The sequence below is a fragment of the Dreissena polymorpha genome, chromosome 4 (genome assembly GCF_020536995.1).
Source record: "Dreissena polymorpha isolate Duluth1 chromosome 4, UMN_Dpol_1.0, whole genome shotgun sequence".
Taxonomy (NCBI): domain Eukaryota; kingdom Metazoa; phylum Mollusca; class Bivalvia; order Myida; family Dreissenidae; genus Dreissena; species Dreissena polymorpha.
The window spans coordinates 19,658,528-19,685,972 of NC_068358.1; the positions used below are offsets into that span (position 1 = coordinate 19,658,528).

Below are 27,445 nucleotides of genomic sequence, written 5' to 3' on the forward strand. Positions count from 1 at the left end.
CACAGACACTTTTTAATGAGATTTAGATTTCTCATTCAGTTTTCATTGTTTAACCCACATATGCAGTGATCTGGAACAATTTAAACAACTTTTAGGGGATAACCCAAACATTATTCCTGTTAAGTTTTATTAAAATCTGCAAAGCCTTTAAGGGAGAGAAGTTGTTGAAAGAAGTCAAATCACGGACATATGCATGCAATTGCCTAGTTCAATAAGTGATTAACCTCCCCTGAAGAGTTGTCGTTCTTTAATTAATTCAACTTCCGGTTAGCAAAAAAATCCAAAATGGCGGCAAACAATGAAGTAGAATGTGACATAGTTTTTTAGGGGTTATCAGTGCGTGAATTAAGATTATATCTCAAAGATCGAAGCGAAAATGTATCAGGAAATCTACCTGAATTGATAAAAAGAGCCAGGGGGCTCTTGAAATTAGGAAAGAGGACGCTAAAAGAGATTGAAATCTCGGACAACGTAGATCATGATATTCGTGTCATTTAATGTTTACAACGCCGTTTGGAGAGAAATTACCCACGCCATCGGATATAAAGGGGTCCTGGGATGAGAATATAGATAAAGTTTCAAATTTTCATAAAAGAGGACTTGTATAACTATTTGGTATTACATTACTTTCAAAAAAATAAAATATGAGGAAAATACTACTGAACGGGAACCTAAACACAAGCAACAACTGAATACATGTACAATGGACCGTGTAAAACCGCTGAATCTTCAATCACTGTGTCTTAAATTAAAGAGCTGTGCACCTAATGCAGCATTGCTGTTAAGTATGGAGACTGGAAAAGAAATTGTGCAACAAACAGAGGATTTAAGAGTCCCAAATTTGCATACAGTTCCATTTATGTATCGTGACAGTGTAAACATAGAGAACCCAGTCTGTAAAGAAGCGTTCCAAAACCATTATGTCATCATTTCATATAACAAGCGAGGACTGTGTATGAATAGAAAAAATGACAAAAGGTCAAAGCAAGAACAACACATGGATGGAAGCTAGGATAGGGCGCATTACAAGTTCTATGTTTGGGACTGTATGTAAGAAGAAAGTGGCTACAAAACCTGATAGTATCATAACAAACATCATGAACTATTATTCATTTGATACTGAAGCTACAAGGTGGGGGAGGAACCATGAAGCAGCAGCAGGTCAAGTTTACCAGAATATCATTCAGACATCACATCCTGGATTGAAGGTTTTTGGGTCTGGACTTGTTATCAATGCAGATCACCCACTTTTAGGGACAAGTCCTGATGGTTTAGTGGACTGTTGAGAAAAGTGCAAGGACAGGAGTGGTGTTTTGGAAATTAAATGTCCATACAAACATAGGAATGCTACTGTTTATGAGGCCTGTCAAGACAAATCCTTTTGTTGTTCCGTGCTCAAACGAAAGATTTCATAAAAAAAGACACATTCTTTCCATTACCAAATCCAAGGTCAGATGACACTGACTGGATGACATTGGTGTGACTTCTTCATATGGACATTGAAAGGACATTATGTCAAAAGAATTCCCTTTGATGCAAGTTTCTGGAAAGAAATGTTATCAAACTTGAATTTGTTTTACGAACAGTATGTTGTTCCTGAATTCTTTACGGGGCGCATTAAACGAGGAAAGGAACTTGTGTAAATGGAATCTTCAAACTGTGTGAATCATGGATTGATTCATTCATTGAATTTATATTGCTTGTGTAATATTAAAAGTTGAATTTGATAAAATCATAAAAGACGGTAAATTAGACAATCATTGGTCATTCATAATATGTCATTTGAATATATTGAGGTCCATTTATTAAATATATTCTTACTTCTATGTATGTTTTCAACATGTAATGTGTTGTTGTTTTGTTTTTAAATGCTGGTAATAAAAATTGATATGTCCTAATTTGTGTTTTTATTTTGAGTGAATACAACATTCATCTTAATATCATAAGGTTGTAACTTGATAGCATACACAGATGGCCAAATATAAACAAGTATGTGTTACAGGCAATGCTCAAAAAAAAAGAACAGATAAGGCTTTGCCAGATTTAGTCTTAAAATGAAGAGTTCCATAAAAGCACTTATAATAAATGAAGTTTAGCTCATAACGAAAAACCCAGCTTGGCACAGATATCTTTAATTGCCTGAAACACATTACTTTTTGTTTGGGCCTTATCACAAAATATACTAAGAATGGTACTTGTATCTTTATTCATTATCAATGCAAGGAACAACAAATAAATTAACAAACAAAACAAATATAGCGCATTAAATATTCAAACAAATAATGCAAAGTTGCAAAATGTCAGCAGCATGTTTAGAATACTTCTTTAACCCTTTCCCACTCAGAAGAGAAATTAAAATGGCTATGTGCAAACAGCATAAAACCAGAACAGCCTGCGAGTAACTCACAGACTGTTCAGGTTTTATGCTGTTTGCCTCTCATGAGTATGTAAGGGTTGGAAATGAAGCCTTTAAAATTTGAATCTAGTAAGAAAGGTCTTTAATTTAATTTAACTTTTTAAGGGAATACAAATGCGTAAAAATAAGTATCTATGAAAATCCCGGTAAAGGGTGAATTCATTTTTAAAATAATTTGATAAAACTAATGATTTTACAACAAATTATTTTGAATAAGCTTTGTTTAATTGTCTTAAAGGGGATATCAACAGCTAGAAAATGTATTTTAATTTCTGAAAAAACAAACATTTAACAGAACTCTTTCAGATTTAATTAAACAAGAAATATCTTTAAAAAAGATATACGGCGTTGATAGTTCAATGAATGAGATCAAGGATAGCGAATGTCTTTTTTCTGTGCAGTTCTTAGCTGCATCACACGCAGTACGGGATGTTACGCGGAGTTTTCGCGGCTTATTTTACATTTTTACATATTGCTGGTCATAAACCTATAGATACAAAACAGAAAACCAAAAGAAGAATGGAAGTGAAATTAAAACATACGAGTCAACCGGCCACACGAGAAGTATCCGTATTTATAGGCGCGTTCTTCGAACAAACCTGTTTTAGTGGTTTGATTCGATTATTAACAGTATCGATAATCATCGCGCTCATGCTTAATACATTGGTCAATATGGTAGAATAATTATTGTTAAATTAATCAAAAATAATATTTATCATTGTTTTGTTGAAAACACATTAAGAATCTACATATTTCTGGTCTAAAGAAAATTCCAGGTCACCTAGTTCACGGATAGCGTATTTATTATATAACTATTATTTTACTGGCCGCGAACTCCGGAGATGACCTGTATATAAACTCTGACATTCATACACTGGCCGCGAATTGACCCGGGTTGAAATGCAATGTATTAAAGTGAGGCCTCGCTTCCACTGCTCTTTATACTTTTACATGTTAACATGTTGACAAGAATATGGAAGTAAGTACTAAATATGAGAACATAGCCTTTAAATATAAACGCGTTGCGCTGGTAATTCTCTGAAAATAAAAGGTGTACGCACAAACTGTATTTATGTCGAGAATTGAGTATAAAACTGTTCTATCTATTAAGCCTTTTCATTAGAAATAAAATTGTTTCATGCAGTAAAACAGTGTTACAAAGACGCGGATATGTTTCCAATGTTCTGGTGGAATACTCAAATCAGCCAATGGAATAAATGAAGTGTATTCATTCGTACCTAGCCGCGGGAAATTTTATTTGAATTTTATTGGACACTTACAAAGGTCAGGAGAGGTGAAAAGCTGGCTTAATTCAGCTTACGCCGAAAAAGTGTTGTTACTTATGATTTTTTATTCAAATGACTTAATGTTTGTTTTTGAATACTTGCTGTTATACTGTTGATATGTCCATTTAAGAGTTCCCACAATTCAGAAATAAATCCCTTGAAACATACCTGCATTAACCCATTTATGCCTAGCGTCTAGAAAAAAGGCCTAGGCAAACAGCGTAGACTTGATGAGACATCGCATGATGCGGCTTCTCATCTTGATCTACGCTGTTTGCTTAAAGGAATTTCTGTAAGAATTATTCTAAATATAGACATAATAATACTAGACATACCTAATTTTGGAAATAAATTGATCCAATTTAGATGGATGGGAGAGTCCACTAGGCATAAATGGGTTAAGAATTAAATCAAACAAATAAAAAAGTTACAATAGTAAAATAACTGTTAATGAACATATGAACTATTTCAAAGCATTTAAGTCATTGAATGCAGATGTGTACAGTACAGCCAAAGCGGCACAAACATAATCCGCGGCTACGCCACGGCCAGATTATTAGTCCGCGGCGGCCGAATCGTGTGTTCACGCGGCGTATCGCTGTGGCACTCGGCATCGATCCGCGCAACGACGCCGAGTCTGTATTAACCTCGCGTACTTTCGCGGAGTAAATCCGCCGCATACGTACGCGGCGGATCGAGTTAAAAGATATCCACCTACATGTACATATATGTATGTGTAGCGTAGAATTAATTACGCGCAACTGTTTATGTTTCGTTCGATTATCATTATTATATTTGTAATCCGAAACACACTTCAGAATTTTAATGCTAACGCGTCCTTTGGCAAATTCTAGCGTCAAATAAACAGTGCTAAAATATCCTTTGTTTCATAAAAAGCGCGCGAAAATTATGCAGACATGTAGAACGTCGTTTGGAAAGTTTGGGTGTATTTTGTGTTGTATAAATACATGAACATCACGTCAGGCGTAAATCGCGTGTTCAGTGGAGAAAAAAAAACGCCCCGATTAGACGTTATTTCATCATCTCTATAAATAGTAACAAATGCCCAAATGTATTTGATTCTTAAGGAAATATCGAGAATGTTTGTGTATCGTAAATATTTACCAGCATTTGCTTTAAAACTGGAATATACGGGATTATCGGGTAATTAGTAGCGATATTAACTGTATAATATGAACAAAATAAAACGTGTTTATATACGCATATTCAAACAATAGTTGTAATAAGCTGATAATTAACAAAACTACAAATACGTCGTCACCGTCTTGATTATTGATGTGGCTTCAAACTGCTAATTTTCTCAGCTAAGATATAATAGCGGAATCAAAATGCAATTAATTTATAAATCCACCATATGCTGGAGCCTTGACCACTTGTATGTGCGAAAACATAATTACGTGACCTTGTTTATGTGTGAAATACATACGCGGGAAACAAACTTAATAATTGGCCAGACACATTAACTATGCTTACATGTATATGCTAATACAATCCGCGCACAATAAATTTATTATGATTTTAATTATTATTATAATTGTTCTTTCAAAATTTGTTAACTACATGTAACTAATAATTAAAAAAAAATATATTTCATCATCGCATCGACTCGGCATCATGTCGCGGACCGCAGCATGCCTCGGCGGACAGATGCGAAGTTTCGCGGCGAAATGCGACTTGCCGCCGCATACTGACGCAGCTTCAACGACTGACGCGGCATCGACTCGTTTCGCCTTGCCAACGCGGATCGTGAAATACGTTTGTTCGGCTTTGGCTGTACTGTATGGCATTACAGAATTACTCTGACATTTAGTGATCCTGTATTAAGGGAGGATGTACATTTAACAAGGCAGCACATATCTTGAGTATATGCGATGCTTGTTTTGACATAGTGATGGGCATAACCCCTTGAAAAATGCGGAAATTCTTCAAATGTTCCATGGCACATTCCACATCTATGCGAAGATTGGCGATTCCTCTTGTTTCTTCCACCTGTTGGCGATTGAAGCGCTGAAATTTTATGTGTGGAATGATTAGGTGTAACCCCCTTGGTGTTGTCAAGTCCGATATTAAAAATCCTTTGTCCGCCATAACTGCATCTCCAGCCTCGCAGAGTTCCAGCAGACCACTTTTTATAGTGATTTGTTTATCGCTAATTCCACCACTCCACAAATCTGACACAAATGTTATCACACCAGTGGGACTAATTTCAATTAAGGCCTTATTTGTCATGTGTGATTTGTAGTGTGAGTAGAGTAATGTTTTGGCAGCCAATGATTGTGGATTTTGAGTATAAAATTCTGTGCAGTCTATTATTACTCTGCAGTTTGAGTACTTCTTCTTAAATTTATTTGGCATTTTATCTCATATAGCCCTGCGAGATATCCATGGTATCATTGATGACAATTTCACACTTAAGTACATGATCCACTGCTTATTAATGTTACTGCACGTTGATTTTGAAATGCGGAATCTGTATGCCTAGTCCTCTAAAAGCAAACCAAGTCTCAAACGCATCAGAACTAATAAAAATTCATCAACCAGTCGATCCCCATTTCATGATCATGAAAACTTCCTTGTTTGGCAATCCAGTGTAAAACATACACATGTCATCACTTACAATGTCTTCAGCAACCAATTCCGGTTTGTTGCACTGAATTCCGATTTCAGTACTACAGTTATTCATATCAGTTTGTGTAGATGTGTCACAAGTAACTTTTTGGTACAATGATATGTGTAGATCAGTTTGAGTAGCCATGTCACACATTTTCCACTCCGTTTGTATCAGCTTAATGGTAGAGTCTGTGTCACAGTACATGTTTCCTTCTCGGAACTAGTGATATAGTCATGCATTTGAACAGACACATGCTAGTAGACAAAACTGGAGTTCAGGGAAGTGTTTTCATTGCAATCACTATCCCGGCTCTCTTCGTTTTCTTGCAGGATTGCAGATGCTTCTGTTGCAACACTTTCTTACTCAACCTTAAAATATAAATATAAGTAAAAAAAATTAATTTAATGCTAAGAATTTCAATTATTCAATATTAATGTATCTTTATTTCTTCAATGTGTTGAAGGTCAACTTATTCTTAGTTCAAGTGTGATTAATACCAGAACTTAATGAAAACACATAATGCTTACAGTGCGGCAGAACATAATACATAATAAATTTTGTTACCCTAGTGTTCCATTTATTCTAAACACTTGCAAAAGCAAAAAGCATGTTTTAGTTAGAAAGATAAGAACTTCTATATACTCTCCTAAAACATATTTTCTTTTATAACACGATTATTAAATATATTGATATTGGTGTCAGTTTTATACACACTGTGGCCGATCTTACGTGGGGCCGCTTTGGCCTGCCCCTTTTTTAAAAGAGCATCGATGTTTAAGAGTATTTAACTAGCAAAACCTTTTTAAAATGATTAAGATTCAGAAATTTTGAATGTAATTTCAAACACAACTTTTTAAGCACAAAACATACTTAACAAACATTACATTGCTATGTTCTTAAATTTCTTATAATTACATAAATTTATAATAAAGCAGATTCGTCATAAAATTTTTTGATAGTCATAGTCCCTTTAATATCCATCACTGAAAATCAAATACATTTCAACGAATAAGAATTCACATACCTCCGCTGAACACAGCCGATCGTTGTTGATCTTCAAAACGAAGCCACTGCTGACAGTTTACAGTCTTTTTATCCATATTTTTCTCACTTTTTCGTCGGCTGGAAATCTATGTTACCTCACTTGTTTCCCATCTACTAGTTTTCCACGATAATTACTGCAAATACAGCAGTAATTCCCTATTTTTCTCGGTTGATTTGTGTCCCAGATTTGACGAGTCATCCATTGCGCAATTTTCTTTGCTAACCACCGGAAATTGATGAATTACCTCCTCTGCGAAGAGCGGTAAAGGGGGGTAATTTTCAGGGTGGGTAACAACAGTTATTGAACTGGCTAATTACTAACAGATAACGCACAACAAGGTATTCTACTCCCCCTTCTATCCTACTTTAGCTCAGGTGAGCTAATTACTAAAGAAAGTGGTAGAATGAATCAACCCAATGACAGTTGTTGCATCTTTATCATTTGGATGAAAAAGATATGCTTAAACAAATCCTTAATGCACACAAGAATGTTTAATATAAATAAGAGTAAATCATATCATTCACAAAACTGAAAATGCAAGTATTTTCAGAGCTTTCAGGTGAGATAAGATATGACTCAATTATACTTATTTAGTGAAAAAAGTATTAATTTAAGGTAACAAAATGATTAAATGCAAAACAATTAAGACAATTTGAAAGTCACTAAAACTTAAATGGATTTACACATTTGCTAGAAACCATGAATTAAAAAAAAAGGAGCTGCAAGGCTTTGGTATTATTTTATAGAACTCACTCTTGCATGTTGTGCATGTTGTGCATGAAAGCTTACACATTTAAAGTGTATCAATTAATGCAAAAAAATGCAAGCAACTTATCTTTTCCAAAGAAGCCTGGTGTACATAGACCCTGATACGATTTCTAATATTTTACTTACACTCGTGTAAACCAACCTCCAGAACTATAATGTGAGCTGTGCAGTGTGCTTGGCTATTGTTACCACATGGGACACAATCTAAACAGGTCCTATAAAGATTAATAGACCATTCACTAGACCAACCTTTGACCTTAGAAACTCGTTATACTCCAATTGGCGTTCCTTGCTGGCCTTCTCTCGGTTGGCTAACACTTCTTCATTATCCACATACAATGTAGCTTTCTGTCGGCGCGGGGATGTCTGGTTTGTCTGCTCTTGAGACCCTCTGGACCTCGGGCGTGACCTCGGGCGTGACCTTGGTCTATCTGTGTTCAGGTCAAGGTCGTTGTAAACGGGTCGCTGATTATCTTGCAAGGGTGCTTGCTTGAGTGCCGGGTCGGTCATGGGTAAGGGGGGCTGGTGTGAGGGACGGTAACCGGTTTTGAATGCCTGTAAATGGGAACACGTGCAACCAACACACTGGGTGAACAGTAAGTGAAATGGAAATAGACAAATAAAATACTGTGAAACAATTATTATTCGTCAGACATTAATTTTCGTCTTTTTCGTCCTTCTACCGATGGACGAATTCAAGATCCTAACGAACAATCATGTCGCATATTTGAAACAAATAAGACTGAATTACCGTTGGCATGAGGCATTTAAATCCAGCGTAATCCACGCATATACACAGGGCTCGAAATTAACACTCGCACACTCGCAAAATGCGAGTAAAAAAAGATTGCAAGGTAAGTTATAAGCCACTAGTATTTTTTGCAAGTAAAGAAATAGTGAAAAAAAAACGTGTTATAATGCTAAATGTCAATTTTTTAAACGTCCGAATACCCATATGCGGAAGCGCGCACCTTGTTTGTTGACTAGTATACTTATAGTACAGATACCCCCCGATGGTATTGATACAAAGAACATGAAACAGTCGACTATTCAGACTCAAGTTAAATCCGGTTTTGACACAAAGGGGTGTACATTATACAGTGTACTGACAACTGACATTTCCTGTAAAACGCGAATGCAATAAGGCTGTATCGAATACGTCGACTTCGTTAAGGTATAATAGTGTTGATTAGCGCTAATTGTTCACAACTTTATTACCCATTGTGTGTATTGTGTTTTTCAGGGGTGTTGCAGATTATACAGCCAACACGCGGCGAATCCGGATTAAAGACAATACTATTAAACGCAATTAAAATATGACGATGTGTGATCAACACCTGACTGAAATATATTCCGCGCTTTTATTACAAATTAATAAAGAACATATTGATTTGTGTTTGGTTGTTTGGTTTTAACTGCATCTACTATTTTTGTACATATACATAAAAACCCGTACCTTTGGGTTTTTTTATAACAAAAACTTTTTTTTTATAGATTTAATACTGTTGTTTATCAATAATGCAGCGTTCCATTCAGAAAACAAGGGACAAAATTGTCACAAAACCAGGTTTTCATTGTGAAAAAAAAATCTGATAAAGGGAGAAAACTCAAACTGAACATTTGAAATGACCAAAAAAAATTAACCCCCTTTGTAAGTTTTTTTTTTTTTTTTAAATCTATTTTTAGTCGTGGCGACCTTGACATTGGAGATATTGACGTGATTCTTTCGTGGGACACACCGTCCCATGATGGTGAACAAATGTGCCAAATGATTTTAAAATCTCACAATGAATGACATAGTTATGGCCAGGACAAGCTCATTTATGGCCATTTTTGACCTTTGAACTCAAAGTGTGACCTTGACCTTGGAGATATCGACGTAATTATTTCGCGCGACACACCGTCCAATGATGGTGAACAAATGTGCCAAATGATTTTAAAATCTGACGATGAACGACATAGTTATGGCTCGGACAAGCTCATTTATGGCCATTTTTGACCTTTGAACTCAAAGTGTGACCTTGACCTTGGAGATATCGACGTAATTATTTCGCGCGACACACCGTCCAATGATGGTGAACAAATGCGCCAAATGATTTTAAAATCTGACAATGAACGACATAGTTATGGCCCGGACAAGCTTATTCCGCCAGCCCGCCAGCCCGCCAGCCAGCCAGCCAGCCAGCCCGCCAGCCAGCCCGCCCGCATTCGCCAATCTAATAACCAGTTTTTTCCTTCGGAAAACCTGGTTAAAAAAAACACTTAACAAACTAGATCCTCTTTCGTATAATAGAACAAGTTTGATAACTGCATTGACCAAATTTTAATGAAACTAAGGTCATTCAGACTAAATACCATACTCATGAAAAATGCACAAGTGTAAATTTTGTTTTATTTGTGAAAATGGAATTTTATTTAGCGAACACGAAACCGCGTATTACATGTATTACAAACATTACAAACAAATCGGACGATTTTTTTTCAAAACCAGAAATGGACGAATTTAAGTGCTGATGAAATAGTCATTTTTTTGAAAAGGACGAAATTTCGTGCTGACGAAAATAAATGGTTTCACAGTACATAGATAAATAAAATTCATTCAGACAACTGAACATAAATAAATGTGAATGTTTTAGAAGCGTAAATTATGTAATAATACATAAAAAAAATATTTAATTTTGGAAAATTATACATAGAAGTGAAGTTATAGGAACACGCAACAAAAAAACAGGGGAGAGTTAAGAAATGTGAAAATTAGTATGGGACTAAAACTAAATGTGTTCACATGCGTAAGTGTCCTTCTTCAAGATGAATCCAGCAACTACAAGGTCTCTGACCACATGGAGCATTTACCAGTGGCGTGCCGACAGTCGCAACTAGATCCTCTTCTTTCTGTTCAGGACCGAGGCCATTAGAGAGCCACTCAGGCGGCGTCCTCTGTTGCTCGGTATTCTTTGGTCTTGGGGGCGTACTTGCCGGCTGAAAATGACCTTGACCTTGTTCTACTGTTTTTTGCAAGGTTTTCTCAAGTTCCTCGTTCTTTTCCCCGTGATACGGAGGTTGTCCATGGCGTGGACGTTCTGGTATGGGTCGTCTGCCCTGATCAGTTTTAAACGCCTAAACACAAATGGTTAAATCGTGCAGAAAGCTGGTGCATGCATTAATGCAGAGTGGGTCATTGTTGTGAATTGAAGTTCTTGTGGGTTAAAGTTAATGGGAACATGTTAGGTTTGTGTAGTAAATAAATGGTCAGAAAAGGATAAGGATGTGAGTGCAAACACTAAAGAAAAATTATTTGCTGATTACCTCAACTATGTAAGATAACAATATAGCAATCATGTCTTGGCTGTATTAAATTCAAGTACTCAATTACATGTTAGTATAAATAACAAACTCTATTTTGTTTTCAATCATTATATGACATCAAGAGATATTTCAGTTTACTTTTAGAAAGCGAGGCTGTAATTTATCTAAAACAACAACATCAAATTAGATTTTGTCACACTAGTGACTACTGGCTAAGAATACCCCCTGACGCTGCATGGCATGTAGGACGATAAACATCTCCCCCACACAGCTTCATATAAGGAGCAATTCCTGCATTTTTTTTTGTACATTGAAATTTGAGTCTTAAGATAGACACACACATAAACAGACAGACAGACAGACGGAAAGACATCCGTGGTGTTTCCAGAATATTATATTGAATCGTTATTGGGGTATAATTATTTTTTATAAAATTACAACTTCGCACACAAGATTTTACTGAATCTACTAGAAAAGAGAATATCAACTCAAAAAAAGGTCAGTGAATGAAAAATCATTCTGAACAAAATAAAAAATACTTAAAATTTAAAACAAAATGTATTTATAGCACATAATTTAAGCAATCTAGGTCTTCATATAAGCTACCTACACACACAATTTCAGCACAAAAAACTGCTAGACGAACCCAACGTATTGAGTGGAAACGAGTGTTTCTATTTTAGGTAATAGTGACCTGGTCTTTCATCCTACTGATCTCAAATGCAATACCAAGCTCTGTCTGCATGTTAGCTACCAAAATAACAAAATTTCATGATATTACCATCATAAAAACTCACTATATTGTATGGAAACAGATTTTGTATTTTTTGAAACAGTGACCTTGATCTTGACCTGACTTGTCCGGTATGAAATCCTAACCTAGATGTATATACATGTATAAGCTACCTACAAACACTTTCAGCACAAAATGTCCATAAAAAAAGTAAGTGCATTTCCATTGTTCTTTATTATTTTGAAAACTTCACAGACCAGACTTAAATCCAACAAGAAATGTGTTTGTCAGAAACACTATGTCTCCTTCTGCGCCGCTTTATTTTAATTAATTTATTTATTTTTTTACCTTTGACCTTGAAGGATGACCTTGACCTTTCACCACTCAAAATGTGCGGCTCCATGAGATACACATGCATGCCAAATATCAAGTTGCTATCTTCAATATTGCAAAAGTATTCATAAAATTAGCGATTTTGGCCACATATATTTGACCTCTGACCTTGAAAGATGACCTTGACCTTGACCTTTCACCACTCAAAATGTGCAGCTCCATGAGATACATATGCATGCCAAATATCAAGTTGCTATCTTTAATATTGCAAATGTTATTGCAAATGTTAAAGTTGGCGCAAACCAACCAACCAACAGACCAACAGACCAACAGTCTCCAACAGACAGGGCAAAAACAATATGTCCCCCACTATAGTGGGTGGGGGACATAAAAATGCATTTCTAAAATACATTTTTAGAGTTTTTAACATGTAGGAACAGACTTTTGGGAAATATCGAGTCAATAGTATGTTTATATATATATATAAATATATATATATATATATATATATATATATATATATATATATATATACCAATACATAGTGCCAGTTACGCGGTCTCTGTAGTTTTCAGACTGTACTTACGAGGTCAATATAAAAAACGGGGTCTATATACAACCCCGCAATCTAGGCTCCTTTAATTACTATGAGGGGGGTGTAGGGGAGGTAATGCAATCAAATCTCACAATAAGGTCTTAAATCGAAAACCACAATCAGGTCTGAAATTGAAATTGTATATACCTCGCAAATAAGTTCGCTATATATTTCCTTGTATAAGACGTTAAATAAATGACGTATTTATATACAATAATAATAGTAGGTACCCCTATATACCTTAATTCGTGTTTATATCGGATAAAAAAGGGTATGGAGATACATGTATTTAAAGTGGGAACCCCATAACCTATTTCTAAATCAGAGACCCCGTAACTGGCCATATGTGTGAATATATATATATATATATATATATATATATATATATATATATATATATATATATATATATATATATATAAATATAAATATATATATATATATATATATATATATATATATATATATATATATATATATATATTATATATGTGACAAAAACATAAAAATGTGTGTGCCAACTCTGATGCAGTTATTTTTAAGTTGTTCTGAGTAACATGTAATACTTATGCAAAAATTGTATAGGGAAATTATGTTTGTTTCTGTATTTGAAAACCTGTAGGTCTACAATAACAATACAAAAGTGATAATCTTCTACATTATTAAAAGAATCTACTTGGCATAAGCAAAAGAAAGAACCTTCACAAAGATATACCAATTAACCATTTCTGGAATACTTATAACTGAGTCCATTCTTATCCTGATTCTAGGGCGCATAATTCTGCAGATGTGCAAGCCTAGCATTATCATGTCTTAGTGGTCCATAATTTTCCTAATTCTGGAGCCCATAATTGCGCAAATGTGCATCCCTAAATTATCAAGACTTAGGAGTTCATTATTACCTTGATTCTGGAGCCCATTACTCTGCAAATGTTCAAGCCCAAAATATCATGACTCAGAAGTCCATTATTATTCGGATTCTGGAGCCTATATTTATGAAGATGTTAAAGTTGTATATTATCATGACTCAGGATTCCATAATTATTCGGGATACGGAGCCCCTTATTATGCAGATGTGCAGGCCCTTAATTATCATGGCTCAGAAGTCCATTAGTATTCAGGTTCCGGAGCCCATAATCATGCTGCTGAACAAGCCCTGAAAAATCATGACAGAGGAGTCCATACTTATTCTGATTCAAGAGCCCATAATTATGCAAATGTTGAAGCCCTAAATCATCATGATTCGGGAGTTCTTAGTCCGAATGATTCTGTGTTAATACTTATCTAGATTCTAAGCTCATAATTATCATGACTTAGGAGCCCATTATTATCCTTATTCAGGACTCCATAACTATTCTTATGCTATAGCATAAAGTGATCCTAACCTTGAGCTCAATAAAAGTCCTGATTCTGTAGCCTATAAGTATGATTAATACGGAGCCCTTATTGTTCATTACTAATGGACAAACGCTCGCCATGACTTTGAATTCCATAATTAATATTCTGGGACCTAAAACTATCATGAAGCAGGAAAGCAAGGAAAGAGCCTATGTATGGAAGCAGGAAGCACAGATTGCACATCTGAAATAGGGCTCTACAAGTGTACGAGGTGAGAGTGTTCAAGAAAGTGGGTGTTACCAATGGGGTGCCAGTGTGAGACATGTGTGAATGAGGGGGCTCGGAGTCAAGGGAGTGGGGGCCCCGTGACTGCTGCCCATCGTTCCAGTACGCGGGGATCTGCCGAGCAAGCTGCCATGGTAACGGTAACAGCATTTCAAAAACGATCAACACCAGTATTGATACAATGAATTGTTAAAACCAAACACCTGATCACTTTTAAGAAATAAAATTTTCATGTTAATAGATTAATAAATATAAATGATTATTTGATACCAAATTAGAGCTTATTAGTTCTTAATTTTCATTATTAATGTGTGAAGTAGAAAGTGAGTAATAAACACCATGCACCATTTCAAACAAGTGTGCAAGGGAGTGGAGCTTACAGGTTACACCACACTAAGCAAGCCCCCTACCTCCTCTCTGGGCCTGTATCCAGGTCCTGGGGGTGGTTTTGTGGGCACATACTGGGCTGGAGGGCCGGACCTATCCATCACAGACACTTCAGGTTCCTGTCGTGCTCTAAGGTACATGTGCTCTCTCTGTTGCTGCAAGAATATGTAAAATCACATTGTTTGATATGGGTCATATATTGTACAATTATAGACTGATGTCTATGTGTATTCACTATTTGCAGACCTTTGCAAAAATCATATTGACAACGGACGCAGTCCTTGGTCAAAATCACTTTTTCACAGATCTGCAAAACAGTTTATATAACAATAAGTCCACAATAAGTCTGCAATATAACCAGTAGACTTTAAAGACAGTTTCTTTGAAAAAATTTCCTTCAGCCCATTTAGGTCACTTTAATCTAAGGTAACAATATTGTTTTTGTTGTATCTGCAAATATTTGTTTCAACTCCAGAACATGATTGATAGGCATATCACTTCTTATAAGCCTTCGCATGATGGTCACAACAGCAATCAGAACCTAGAATTGTCCAAAGGTATACAAAAAATGTCTAGTTATCAAGCCAATATGTGATAAAAACAATTTAATGACAATTCAAATGACTCCATAAACATTTCTTTGTTTTTTGGTACAAGAATTTTTATTTTTTCATTTAATTCTAAATCAAGTGTTTAATGCTCAACTATACACTCACAATTTAACTATATTGTTACTCTGAACAGATTGCATGACTTACTAAAATTCTGTAGTTAATGCAATGCAGGACTCTTAAAACATATTGTAAAGAATAAGAGAATATGAATTTGTTCATAACTTTTGTTCCCACCTGTTATGAAATGTAACTTTGAGGTGCAACCTACTAAATACAGATAGGTAACATTCCACTTTAACGTAACACACAGATAAAATAAACAGTAATTGATGTCAATATGTGTTAGTAAGTGTCAGTATAGATGACTAGCGCATTACATACAAAATAGTAAGCTAGATAACAGCTTGTTTAATAGACATGGTTATAAAATAAAAACAATTTGCAAAAAATATGCTTATATGCTTCACTACTCCCAGAGATATATTTAGAACTGCATTATCTATCTGAGCTACTAATACTGTCATGTACTAGTATACATGTAACTGCTGTGAAAAGTGCTTCGTGGGAAAACAATTTGCGTAAACATAAACAACATGTCATTGCTAACAGATTGGCACGATTTATAGCAAGATTCTGTTGTTGACAGAACATGGGAAACCATGTATGTCCAAGTTGTCTGTGATCAGTAAACAGTGGCAACAAATGAATTGGAATTAGATGGCCTTTATTGTCATGGCAACTATTGCCAGAGCAACACAAGCTTTTTGCAGATGCAGTCACTTTAGCTAATCTTTTTTCACACTTATGAAACCCAATCCCATTGCAACCAAGTTGTTGATTAAGTTTGCTGCAATAAAAAGAAAAAAAAAAACACATTAAAGATGTACTTGGCATAGATAACATTTTAGTTGTAGTTGTCTGGTAAAAAGGTCAGACAGCATGATTTTTTAAGTGATATTTTGTTAATAAATCTATACAAACTATGCCATATCCCTGTCAGAAATATATTTCCAAGCAAGAAAATAGTAGTTATATTTAATTGGCAATTTAATCAACAGAAAGTCAAAATTTCAAAGCAAAGAGAAAAAGGATAGTGTGTGATGCACAACTAAATTGTTGATGATTGAACATGAAACCAGTGTTTTTGGTTGGAAATCTGATAATATATGGAGTACTGGCAAGAACTGGCATGGTCATTTTCCAACCTATGCTTCTTCTGAAATCAAAACAGTACAATATGCATAGAAGTTTTTTGAAAAACCTATTGGAAGTCATCACATGAAGTGACAAGCAGCCATCTTTGGTGTAAGATCGTAGTCTAGCTAGCTATCAAGCCTCTATTACAGAATACAAGGAATAACTGTGAGCCTCTATGGGTACATATGGCGCTCTAGGAAGCCAGCAGCTCTGGGTACCTGCAGAAGTTCATCAGCATAACGTTTCTGGTCCCGGCGTTTTTCACGCTCCACTTCTAAAAACACTTTGAAATGCGGATCCTCGGAGTAAGAGATTAGTTGAGTATCGTTGTCTGAGGGTCGTCTCTGACGAGCAGGGCGGGCTTTTAAATCTCGTCTAAACTTGTCTCTTTTCTCCTCCTTCTGTGCTTTGCAAGAGGAGTGCTTTGCAATTAGCAAGTGCTTTTCTAAGCCATACACATGTGTTCTTAAACATGGAATGTTTTATGTTTGTGGTATAATGGTTAATATAAATATCATGATATGCAATACATTTCACTTCAAAAAGAAATGACGTATCCACATTAAACGACAAGAAAGGAGTTGTGTTTCATCTAGAAAAAATAATGGGGTGCAAATATAAACAAGAAATGTGTTTGTCGGAAACACAATGCCCCCTACTGCGCCGCTTTGATTTTTTTTTGTTTATTACATCCCTTTAAAAAATATTACTTCCCTTGTGAAAAAGATCTGTACCTGCCAAATGATATAAAATAAAAATTATCTCCCTTTAAAGCTTGTTACTTCCCTTGGATTTTGTTTTTTGACCTATAACCTTAAAGGATGACCTTGACATTGACCTTAAACCACTCAAAATGTGCAGCTCCATGAGATACACATGCATACCTAATATGAAGTTGCTATCTTCAATATTGCAATAGTTATCGCTAAACTTTAACCAAGGATAAAGTTTTGAAACAGACAGACAGGCCAAAAACAATATACCCCCAATCTATCGATCCGGGGCATAAAAAGATGTAGCAAGAAGAAACACTTTAGAAATCATGCACCTCCCTTATGAACTTTAAAGCTAAACATAGGGATAAAGAAACTAAAGAATTAACGCTACGTGACAAGCTCAGACAAGGTAAATTTGGCTAATTTTGGGATGCAGGTGTTTCATGAGATCTTGTTGATAATCGAACTTGGCAAATATATTATTTCCATAAACATGATAACCAAGTTTCATAATGACACCATTTCAACTATTTGAGTTCATATATTAAATTAACACTTTTGTTCTGAAAGGTGCCAAATTACTGCCCTCCCAACTGCAAGCCCACAACAACTGTTCCATTCCCATACTATGCCCCATTTAAAATAAAAAAACGAAAAATAAAAAATATATAATGTAAAAATTATACTAAGATTCACGATATTTGATTATGAAGCCAAATAAACAAGATAAACTTATGAAGTAATGAACCCTAGAATTTTTTCAAAATTTTCTAACAGTGCTGACAAATTTGCTGTTCATCAAATAGTAGTAATAATCATAGAAATTTACAAGCTCGGAATAAGGGCTTCCATTCAAAGAAAAAATGTGACAGAAAAGTTTAGAGAATATCTTCAAAGCCAGAAAACACAACCATAACAAGACACAATACCTTCTAAGGTAGATAACTCCATAGCATGAAAAACTATCTACAAAGGACAGAGAGAACTGTGCAGCTATAGCCATACCCTCACCTCGTGCAAGTAATAGTTTATGTCCCTTGGAGAGCCCACCAGAGGGCGCTCTTCCTCACGGTAATTAACGTGACTGGGCGACACCTCTGCCTGGCGTTCAAATGCACGCAACCGCAACTGTTCGGACTTTTGCTAGAATTGCAGCAGGGACAAGTGCTTGTGAGACATTGCATGGCAAACAGTGAATGGTGTTATGTTGATTGGGAAACCCCTAGAAATTGTTTTAACAAGTGTTTGAAAGGCTTGTGAGTTCACTCATTCTGTTGAAACAAACTGTTAGTAGCAATTCTACAGGGCTCCAGATAAGTGCTGTTCTTTTTAATACAAATATAGTTCTGATATTTTCAAACAGAAATGCACATACATCAATTCAAGTAAAATTAATGGTAAACAAGATATGTGTTTGTCAGAAACACTATGTCCCCTTTTGCGCCGCTTTGAAGCTATATATTTAACCTTTGACCTTGAAGGATGACCTTGACCTTTCACCACTCAAAATGTGCAGCTCCATGAGATACATATGCATGCCAAATATCAAGTTGCTATCTTCAATATTGCAAAAGTTATTGCAAATGTTAAAGTTGACGCAAACCAACAGACCAACCAACCAACAGACAGGGCAAAAACAATATGTCCCCCACTATAGTGGGTGGGGGACATAAAAAAATGCACCTCTATTTCTTACTTGGCAAAGTCGCGGTCCAATATTTATTGTGTTAACGTGTTATTAAATGCTGCATGCATCTTTATGTTTTATTAGCTTATTAAAAGCCTGAATCAGCCTGACCCATACTCCCTACGGTTTTGTATTAATTTCGACCAGCTGACATGACCTAAAGAAATTAGTCTACCCATTTGAAGCCTAAATCTGGAACACTGACTTGAAACACACAAACACACTAATAACATGAACACAACATGTATTTGATAAGAATAAAGTTCTTTCTTTTCTTGTTGTGCACCTGTCATAGAGGGTATACATTTATCAACATCACATATATGATCAAAAAACAAATGTGAAAATAAACAAACTAATAACTGTCAAAACTGTGAAAAACATGGTCACAGACATAAAAATAAATCCTTAATAAGAGCACCGCATAGTGGGTGCCAACACTCGGCTGCGGGTGCATTTTTAATAAATGAAAGCTTGTCAGAATTTTTTTTATTTATTTTTTAGAGGTCACAGTGACCTTGACCTTTGACCTAGTAACAAAAATGGATGTGGCATGTGGAACTCATCAAGGTGCATCTACATATGCAGTTTCAAAGTTGTAGGTGGAAGCACTTTGATTTAAGAGCAAAATGTCAAAGTTTTAGCACGACGCCAATGTCTGACGACGAGCTGGCAATGACAATACCTCGGGTTTTCTCTGAAAACAGCCCAGCTAAAACTGGAAAAGTAAATTAGTGAAAACAGCTGAAACAGTGAATTTTTCATATTTTGAATAAACAAAATGCAATAAATCTGAAAAATCCGGTGCTTAGTGCCTGGCAATCAAACATGGCTTTCATTTATATCAACAAATATTTGCAGAATGTTTGGTGAAGATTTGGTGAAAAGTGTTCAAGCAGAAACATCAATTTTCATACATAAAGACAATAACTCTGAAGTTTCCGGTTCAAATTGATGGGTTATAAAACTTGGCCTCAACAAAAAATTTCAGAAGTTTTATAAAGATTCTGTAAGAACTGTGCATCTTAGATAGCAGAATGTCGCATGCCTAACTTCCTGCCCTTCCATCCATTTGCCAAGGGTGTTCCCATAAAAGGTTCCCCAAAGATACAGGCCTTTATAATTACAAGTTTCTATGTAATGAAGGTTGTGAAGTCCCATTCTAGTAGGCTGGATTTTTTTTAAACAACTACCATCCCACTCACTACACTGTCTAATACTTTGTGATATAACACCTACCTGATCTAACATTTCTTTATATTCTTTCTTTTTCTGTGGAGCTGTTTCCTTGAGTTGTCTATCATAGTTTCCTATGTTAAGACCGCCTGGAGGAGTCACTGGTCGACCTCGCATAGCCCAGTAACGCTCTTCCTTGGCTTTCTACACACAAACAGATGTAATATTGTCATGCAGTAAAGAATCTAAAAAAAAACACAACAGAAATGTCATATATACAAATGCAGCAATATACTCAGAAATGTCATATAGAAACATGGAGTATTATTGTCCACAGCACTTTTATATAGAACACATGCAGCAATGTCCTCAGCAATGTCATATAGAACATATGCAGCAACTTCCTTATAAATGTCATATAGAAACATGCAGCACTGTCCTGAGCATACAATGTCATATAGAAACATGAAGCCTGACTCATTGTCTTGAGCAATATACATCATGGACATATTAACACGCTCTTAAATTCATAAAATATTTTGAAGTTTTTTTTTAATGAATACATCCATAATTCCCATACCAAAATGTGATATACCCTCATCTTGTGCAAGTGCTGTTTTCAGCTCTTTTAATCAGAATGAAAGATAACAAAATATATGCAATCTTTTTTTTAAAAAGAATTTGACTTTTCCAATGTTTATTCTTTTATATTATACGATTTAAACTTACTTACATTTTTTTTCTTTTTTTCATCATATTTTTTAGAACCAATATTGAATATTTAAATTTTTTATAAAACATAACTGTTTACTTTTATTACATCCAAGGATCTTTTTGAAAAAAAAACACACACAGGGAAATTGCCCTTATGCATGCATGTCAGATGGTGAAGACTTTTCACATCCTGATATAAACATTTTAACTAACTTATAAACCATGATATGTAATGTGGTATAAGTGTGACATTACCTCCAGACATTTATTTACTTAAGAAACTTAGAAATGTCTAATACAAAACAGTGCACAACTAAGAAGTAACAAGAGTTCCGCAGTCAGAGACATATGCCCCCCCCCCCCAAACAGGGCTTTGAACTAGTGAACCCAATTTCAATCGGGGTCATCTACTGTCCAAGACAAATGCGCATGTTAAGTATCAAGCCAATCGGTCAATTCGTTGATGAGTTATTGATTGGAAACAATTTTCACACTTTTAGTTACAGTGACCTTGACCTTTGACCTAGTGACCCAAATTTCAAAAGGGGTCATCAACTGTCCAAGGCCCATGCACATGGGAAGTATCAAGCCAATCAGTCAATTTGTTGACGTGTTATTGATCAGAAACAATTTTCCCGCTTATTGTAACGGTGACCATGACCTTTGACCTAGTTACCCCAATTTGAATAGGGGTCATCTACTGTCCAAGGCCAATGCACATGAGACGAATCAAGCCAATCCCTGAATCAGTTGACAAGTTATTGATCGGAAACAATTTCACACTTAGTGTGTAACAGTGACCTTGCCTTTTGACCTTATCTACTGTCCAAGGCAAATGTGCATCAAGCCAATCGGTGAATCAGTTGACGAGTTATTGATCGGAAACAATTTCACATTTAGTGTGTTACAGTGACCTTGACCTTTGACCTAGTGACCCCAATTTCAATAGGGGTCATCTATTGTCCAAGGCCAATTCGTATGGGAAGTATCAAGCCAATCGGTAAATCATTTGACGAATTATTGATCAGAAACGATTTTACTCTAAATTCATTAGTCATTGATCCGAAATGATTTTCACACTCGGTGTTATAGTGACCTTGACCTTTGACCTAGTGACCCCAATTTCAATAGGGGTCATCTACTGTCCAAGGCCAATCGCATGTTTAGTATCAAGCCAATCAGTCGATTCTTTGATGAGTTATTGATCAGAAACAATTTCCCCACTTATTGTGACAGTGACCATGACCTTTCACCTAGTGACCCCCATTTCAATAGGGGTCATCTACTGTCCAAGGCGAATGCCCATCTTAAGTATGAAGCCAATCGAACAATTCGTTGACGAGTTATTGATCGAAATCGAACTGATCTACTGAAAGACAGGTAGACCAACATCCAGCAAAACAATATACCCCTTCTTCTTTGAAGAGGGGCATAAGAAGTGATGCGCTTGTTAAGGCTCCATAAAGTTATAATGAATAAAAAACAAGAGCACCGCCTTCTGGTGCAGACCGCTCATCTATTTTTCTTTTTAAAGGTGTAGGGACCTATCTCAATTTCAATCACAAAGGTGGAGTGGAGAGGGGTGTATAGTGTGGGGTGTGGTCATTTATTACATTACCTTCCAAAAATGCAATTTTTTTTTATTTATTCTTTTTTTTTGGGGGGGGGGGGGGGAGGGGGGATTCTTGGGTGGGATGGTTGGACGGTATTTCAAAAATAAAATATTAAAAATAAATATTTGTGTTTTTTAACCATGTTTGAAAAAAAAAATCAGAGATGTGCTCGTCACAATGCCCCCTAATGCGCCGCATTGAAAAATAATAAAATGTTTTTTTTACCTTTGACCTTAAAGGATGACCTTAACCTTGAACTTCCACCACTATAAATGTGCAGCTTTATGAGAACGCCGCTTTGAAACATTTTATGTTACCTTTGACCTTAAAGGATGACCTTGACCTTGAAGGATGACCTTGATCTTGAACTTCCACCACTCAAAATGTGCAGCTTCATGATAACGCCGCTTTGAACTTTATTTATTTTTGACCTTTGTCCTTGAAGGATGACCTTGACCTTGGAGAATGACCTTGACCTTGAACTTCCACCACTCAAAATGTGCAGCTTCATGAAAACCCCACTTTGAAATTAATTTATTTTTAACCGTGAAGGATGACCTTGACCTTGTATTTCCACCACTCAAAATGTGCATCTTCATGATAACGCCGCTTTGAATTATTTTTTTTGGACCTTTGACCTTGAAGGATGACCTTGACCTTGAAGGATGAACTTGACCTTGAACTTCCACCACTCAAAATGTGCAGCTTCATGAGATACACATGCATGCCAAATATCAGTTGCAATCTTCAATATTGAAAAAGTTATGGCCAATGTTAAAGTTTTCGGACGGACAGACACCATATATTTTAAATTTGACCTTGTAGGATGACCTTGACCTTCAACTTTCACCACTCAAAATGTTCAGCTCCATGAGATACACATGCATGCCAAATATCAAGTTGCTATCTTCAATATTGAAAAAGTTATGGCCAATGTTAAAGTTTTCGGACGGACAGACGCCATAAATTTGACATTTGACCTTGAAGAATGACCTTGACCTTTCACCACTCAAAATGTGCAGCTCCATGAGATACACATGCATGCCAAATATCAAGTTGCTATCTTTAATAGTGAAAAAGTTATGGCAAAGTTATTCGGACGGATGGACAGACTGACTTACATACTGACATACTGACGGACAGTTCAACTGCTATATGCCAGCCTACCGGGGGAATAAAAATTATTTTTTTGGGATGGGGGGTGGGGGTATAGTGTGAGGGCATTTATTAGATGATCTTTAAAAAAAATAAAAATGGGGGAATTGAGGGGGGATTCGAGGGGGGGGGACGTGGGGGATGGTTTGAGTGGAGTCTATTGTGGTATGTCAGGTAATAGTTGTTTTGTCAAAGTATCAATCAAATCTAATCGTAAATGAAGAAGTTATGGCAATTTTAGCAAAATTTAATAATTTGACCTTTAGAGTCATGGTCATTCAAAGGTCAAGGTAAAATTCAACTTGCCAGGTACAGTACCCTCATGATAGCATGAAAGTATTTGAAATTTGAAAGCAATAGCCTTGATACATTAGAAGTAAAGTTGATCTAAACGCAAAATGTAACCATATATTCAAAGTTACTGAGTCAAAAAAGGGCCAAAATTCCGTAAAAATAACAACCAGAGTTATGCAACTTGTCTTTTACAGTCCCCTAATGAAAGTTTGCAAGTGTTCCACGTAAGAAAGCAATACCTATGATACTTTAGGGGTAAAGTGGACCAAAACTTAACCAAATTTTCAAGTATAAAGGGCCCATAATTCCGTCAAAATGCCAGTCAGAGTTGCATAACTTTGCCTGCACAGTCCCCTTACGATAGTTAGTAAGTGTTGCAAGTAATAAAGCAATAGCTTTGATACTTTAGGAAAAAAGTGGACCTAAACACAAAACTTAACCAAATTTTCATTTTTCTAAGTATAAAAAGGGCACATAATTCTGTCAAAATGTCAGTCAGAGTTACATAACTTTGCCTGCACAGTCCCCTTATGATAGTTAGTAAGTGTTGCAAGTATGCAAGCAATAGCTTTGATACTTAAGGAATAAAATGGACCTAAACACAAAACTTAACCAAAATTTTCAATTTTCTAAGTATAAAAAGGGCACATAATTCTGTCAAAATGCAAGCCAGAGTTATCTAACTTTGCCTGCCCAGTCCCCTTATGATAGTTAGTGAGTGTACTAAGTTTGAATGCAATAGCATTGATACTTTATGAGAAAAGTGGACCTAAACGCAAAACTTAACCAGACGCCGACGCAGACGCCGAAGCCAAGGTGATGACAATAGCTCATAATTTTTTTTTCAAAAAATAGATGAGCTAAAAAATTGTATTACTAATAAAGGATATGTGTACTAAAATGAACATGAAATTTACTTTTTGTTTAAATGAACTAAGATCAATTCATTTGTTCTATTGGTTTAATGTCGTATAATAATGACTGTTAAAAAATTATATTTAAAAAAATAAAAGTTCACTCAAAGAATGTTTGGTACAAAATAGGTTTAAAAGGCTAGTACAATTCATGAGGAGCTAAGATATTTAAGATAACAAATATAAATTTGTAAATGTTCAACAACAGGAATATATGAAATTATAAGTAATCATCAACATTACATACCCTTGGTTATCCATATTATAAGTGTCACCAATAATAAATTGTGTTAGTGTTCATGTAACTAGGACTACACCATATGAAGATATTGTCTGTTCAGAAAAATAATCTCTAAATCATAAATGCATCAATGCATACGAAACCTGTGTATCAAGTTACAAAGGGTGAAATTGAAAGGAATGCTTTCTTCTAATTGTTTTTCTGTGGATCAGTTAGTAAGCATTGTTTTGAGACAGTAACAATATCCCTTGTACCAATTCAATACTTGTACTATCAATACACTGTTTTTAAATCAGTCAAACTGCCAGCAATGTAAGAAATGGTATGTATAAGAGTATTATTGCCATATTAAAGCTGACCTTTGTTTTATCAAATTTATTAACAGTGGTAATTAATTTCCAACTGTATTCCTTCCGAGTTTATTAAAATTACTATGAATTTCTTGAAATTTAAACTTGAAAAAACATAAATGAATAAATGTTGGTTTTTTTCAATAACTGATACTTTTGTTTCTTTTTCTTTCTTTTTTTTTAAGGATACCTGCAACAATTCCAATCCAATCATGCTTAATTTTAGCACCTTTACTCAATGTCTCCTTAAACAAGAGATGTTTGTTAATAATGCATGCCCCCACCCCCTACTTGCAGCAAAGTTGTCACATAACCCTTACCTTTTTATCTCTTGGTTGTAAAATTATTAGAAATTGTCTTACAAATTGCCTATTACAAACCAAAATGACCTTTGAACTCATAGTCATGACCTTAAAATCAATGAGAATATTCCATAACACACAAGTAATTACTATACCATTGGCATTATCATATGTCAAAGTATTCTCACCATAAGAAGTCAAAATAAAATTACTGTAATAAGCCCCAGAGACCTTTACCTTTGACCAGTTGACCTCAGAATTGATAGGTCAATTTAAGTCAATTAAGATAAACAACAAGAAAGGTCATGGAAGGAAAAACATACTGCTTTTACATCTAATTTAAGCAAACATGTAAGCCTTCTTTGGCAATAGTTTATCCGTGTAACCCATTTGGGAGTTTATTAATATTTAACTCACTTTTGTGGGTTGCACAAAAGAATACTTCAGTTAACCCTTTCCCACTCAGAAGCAAAGTGGCAATGGCTATGTGCAAACAGCATAAAACCACAACAGCCTGCGAGTAACCCGCAGTCTGTTCAGGTTTTATGCTGTTTGCTGCTCCTCAGTGACAAAATGTTGAAATTGAAGCCTTAAAAACTTGAATCTTGTAGGAAAGGTCTTAATTTAAATATAACTTTCTAAGGGATTACAAATGCGTCAAAATACGTATCCATTAGTGGTTAAGGGTTAAATGCAAACTGATTTGATTATCATAAAATAACTTCAAAAATAACCTTACATGTTGTATAAAACTATATATTGCTTGTGAAAAAAATGAATATTACAATATTTGCATTAATTTATAGTTAGAGCCATCATTAGGCTACAGTGCAAGAAGAAGATTAAAAGAGACTAAAGAATATGTGATAGTCAAACACACATGCCCCTTGTTGGACACATTTGGACAATTAAAGAGTTGTAAGAATTAGAGTTGGTTTTAGACAAAAGTGAACAATCTAATTAATCACTCACAAATGGAAAGACCTTAGGACAGACAGGACAGAGAGGACAGAGAGGACAGACAGATATTTCCATAAAGCAGCCTTATAAGGCACTGAAAGACCTCAAACTCTTAACACAGACAAAACAAGACTATTGCCAAGCAATAAAAGTCCCCTACCCGCTCCACCATTGTCAGAATTTTTTAAATATTTTTTTTGTTGCCATAGCAACCAAAATTTTTGACACAGGAACAAAATAAAATGAAGTGCGTAATGTCCTTATTGCCATCTATCCATGTTTTAAGTTTCATGAAAAAATATTAAGAACTTATTAAAGTTATCCAGAAAAGTGTGACAGACAGACTGACAGACAGACAGACGGAGCGCAAACCATAAATCCCCTCTGG

At 35.4% G+C, this 27,445-nt stretch overlaps 1 protein-coding gene across 1 annotated transcript in view; it reads right to left on the bottom strand.

The window, feature by feature from the left end:
* LOC127879958 (trichohyalin-like) overlaps positions 1-27,445 on the bottom strand; it is a 97,803-nt gene that overhangs the window by 33,032 nt on the left and 37,326 nt on the right. The window contains exons 6-12 of the mRNA XM_052427097.1: positions 20,578-20,718; positions 18,663-18,794; positions 17,154-17,336; positions 15,148-15,279; positions 14,753-14,863; positions 11,001-11,264; positions 8,397-8,702 (exon numbers count right to left, since the gene is read on the bottom strand). Coding sequence (XP_052283057.1) covers positions 8,397-8,702; positions 11,001-11,264; positions 14,753-14,863; positions 15,148-15,279; positions 17,154-17,336; positions 18,663-18,794; positions 20,578-20,718 — 1,269 coding nt within the window. The remainder of the gene's footprint in view (positions 1-8,396; positions 8,703-11,000; positions 11,265-14,752; positions 14,864-15,147; positions 15,280-17,153; positions 17,337-18,662; positions 18,795-20,577; positions 20,719-27,445) is intronic.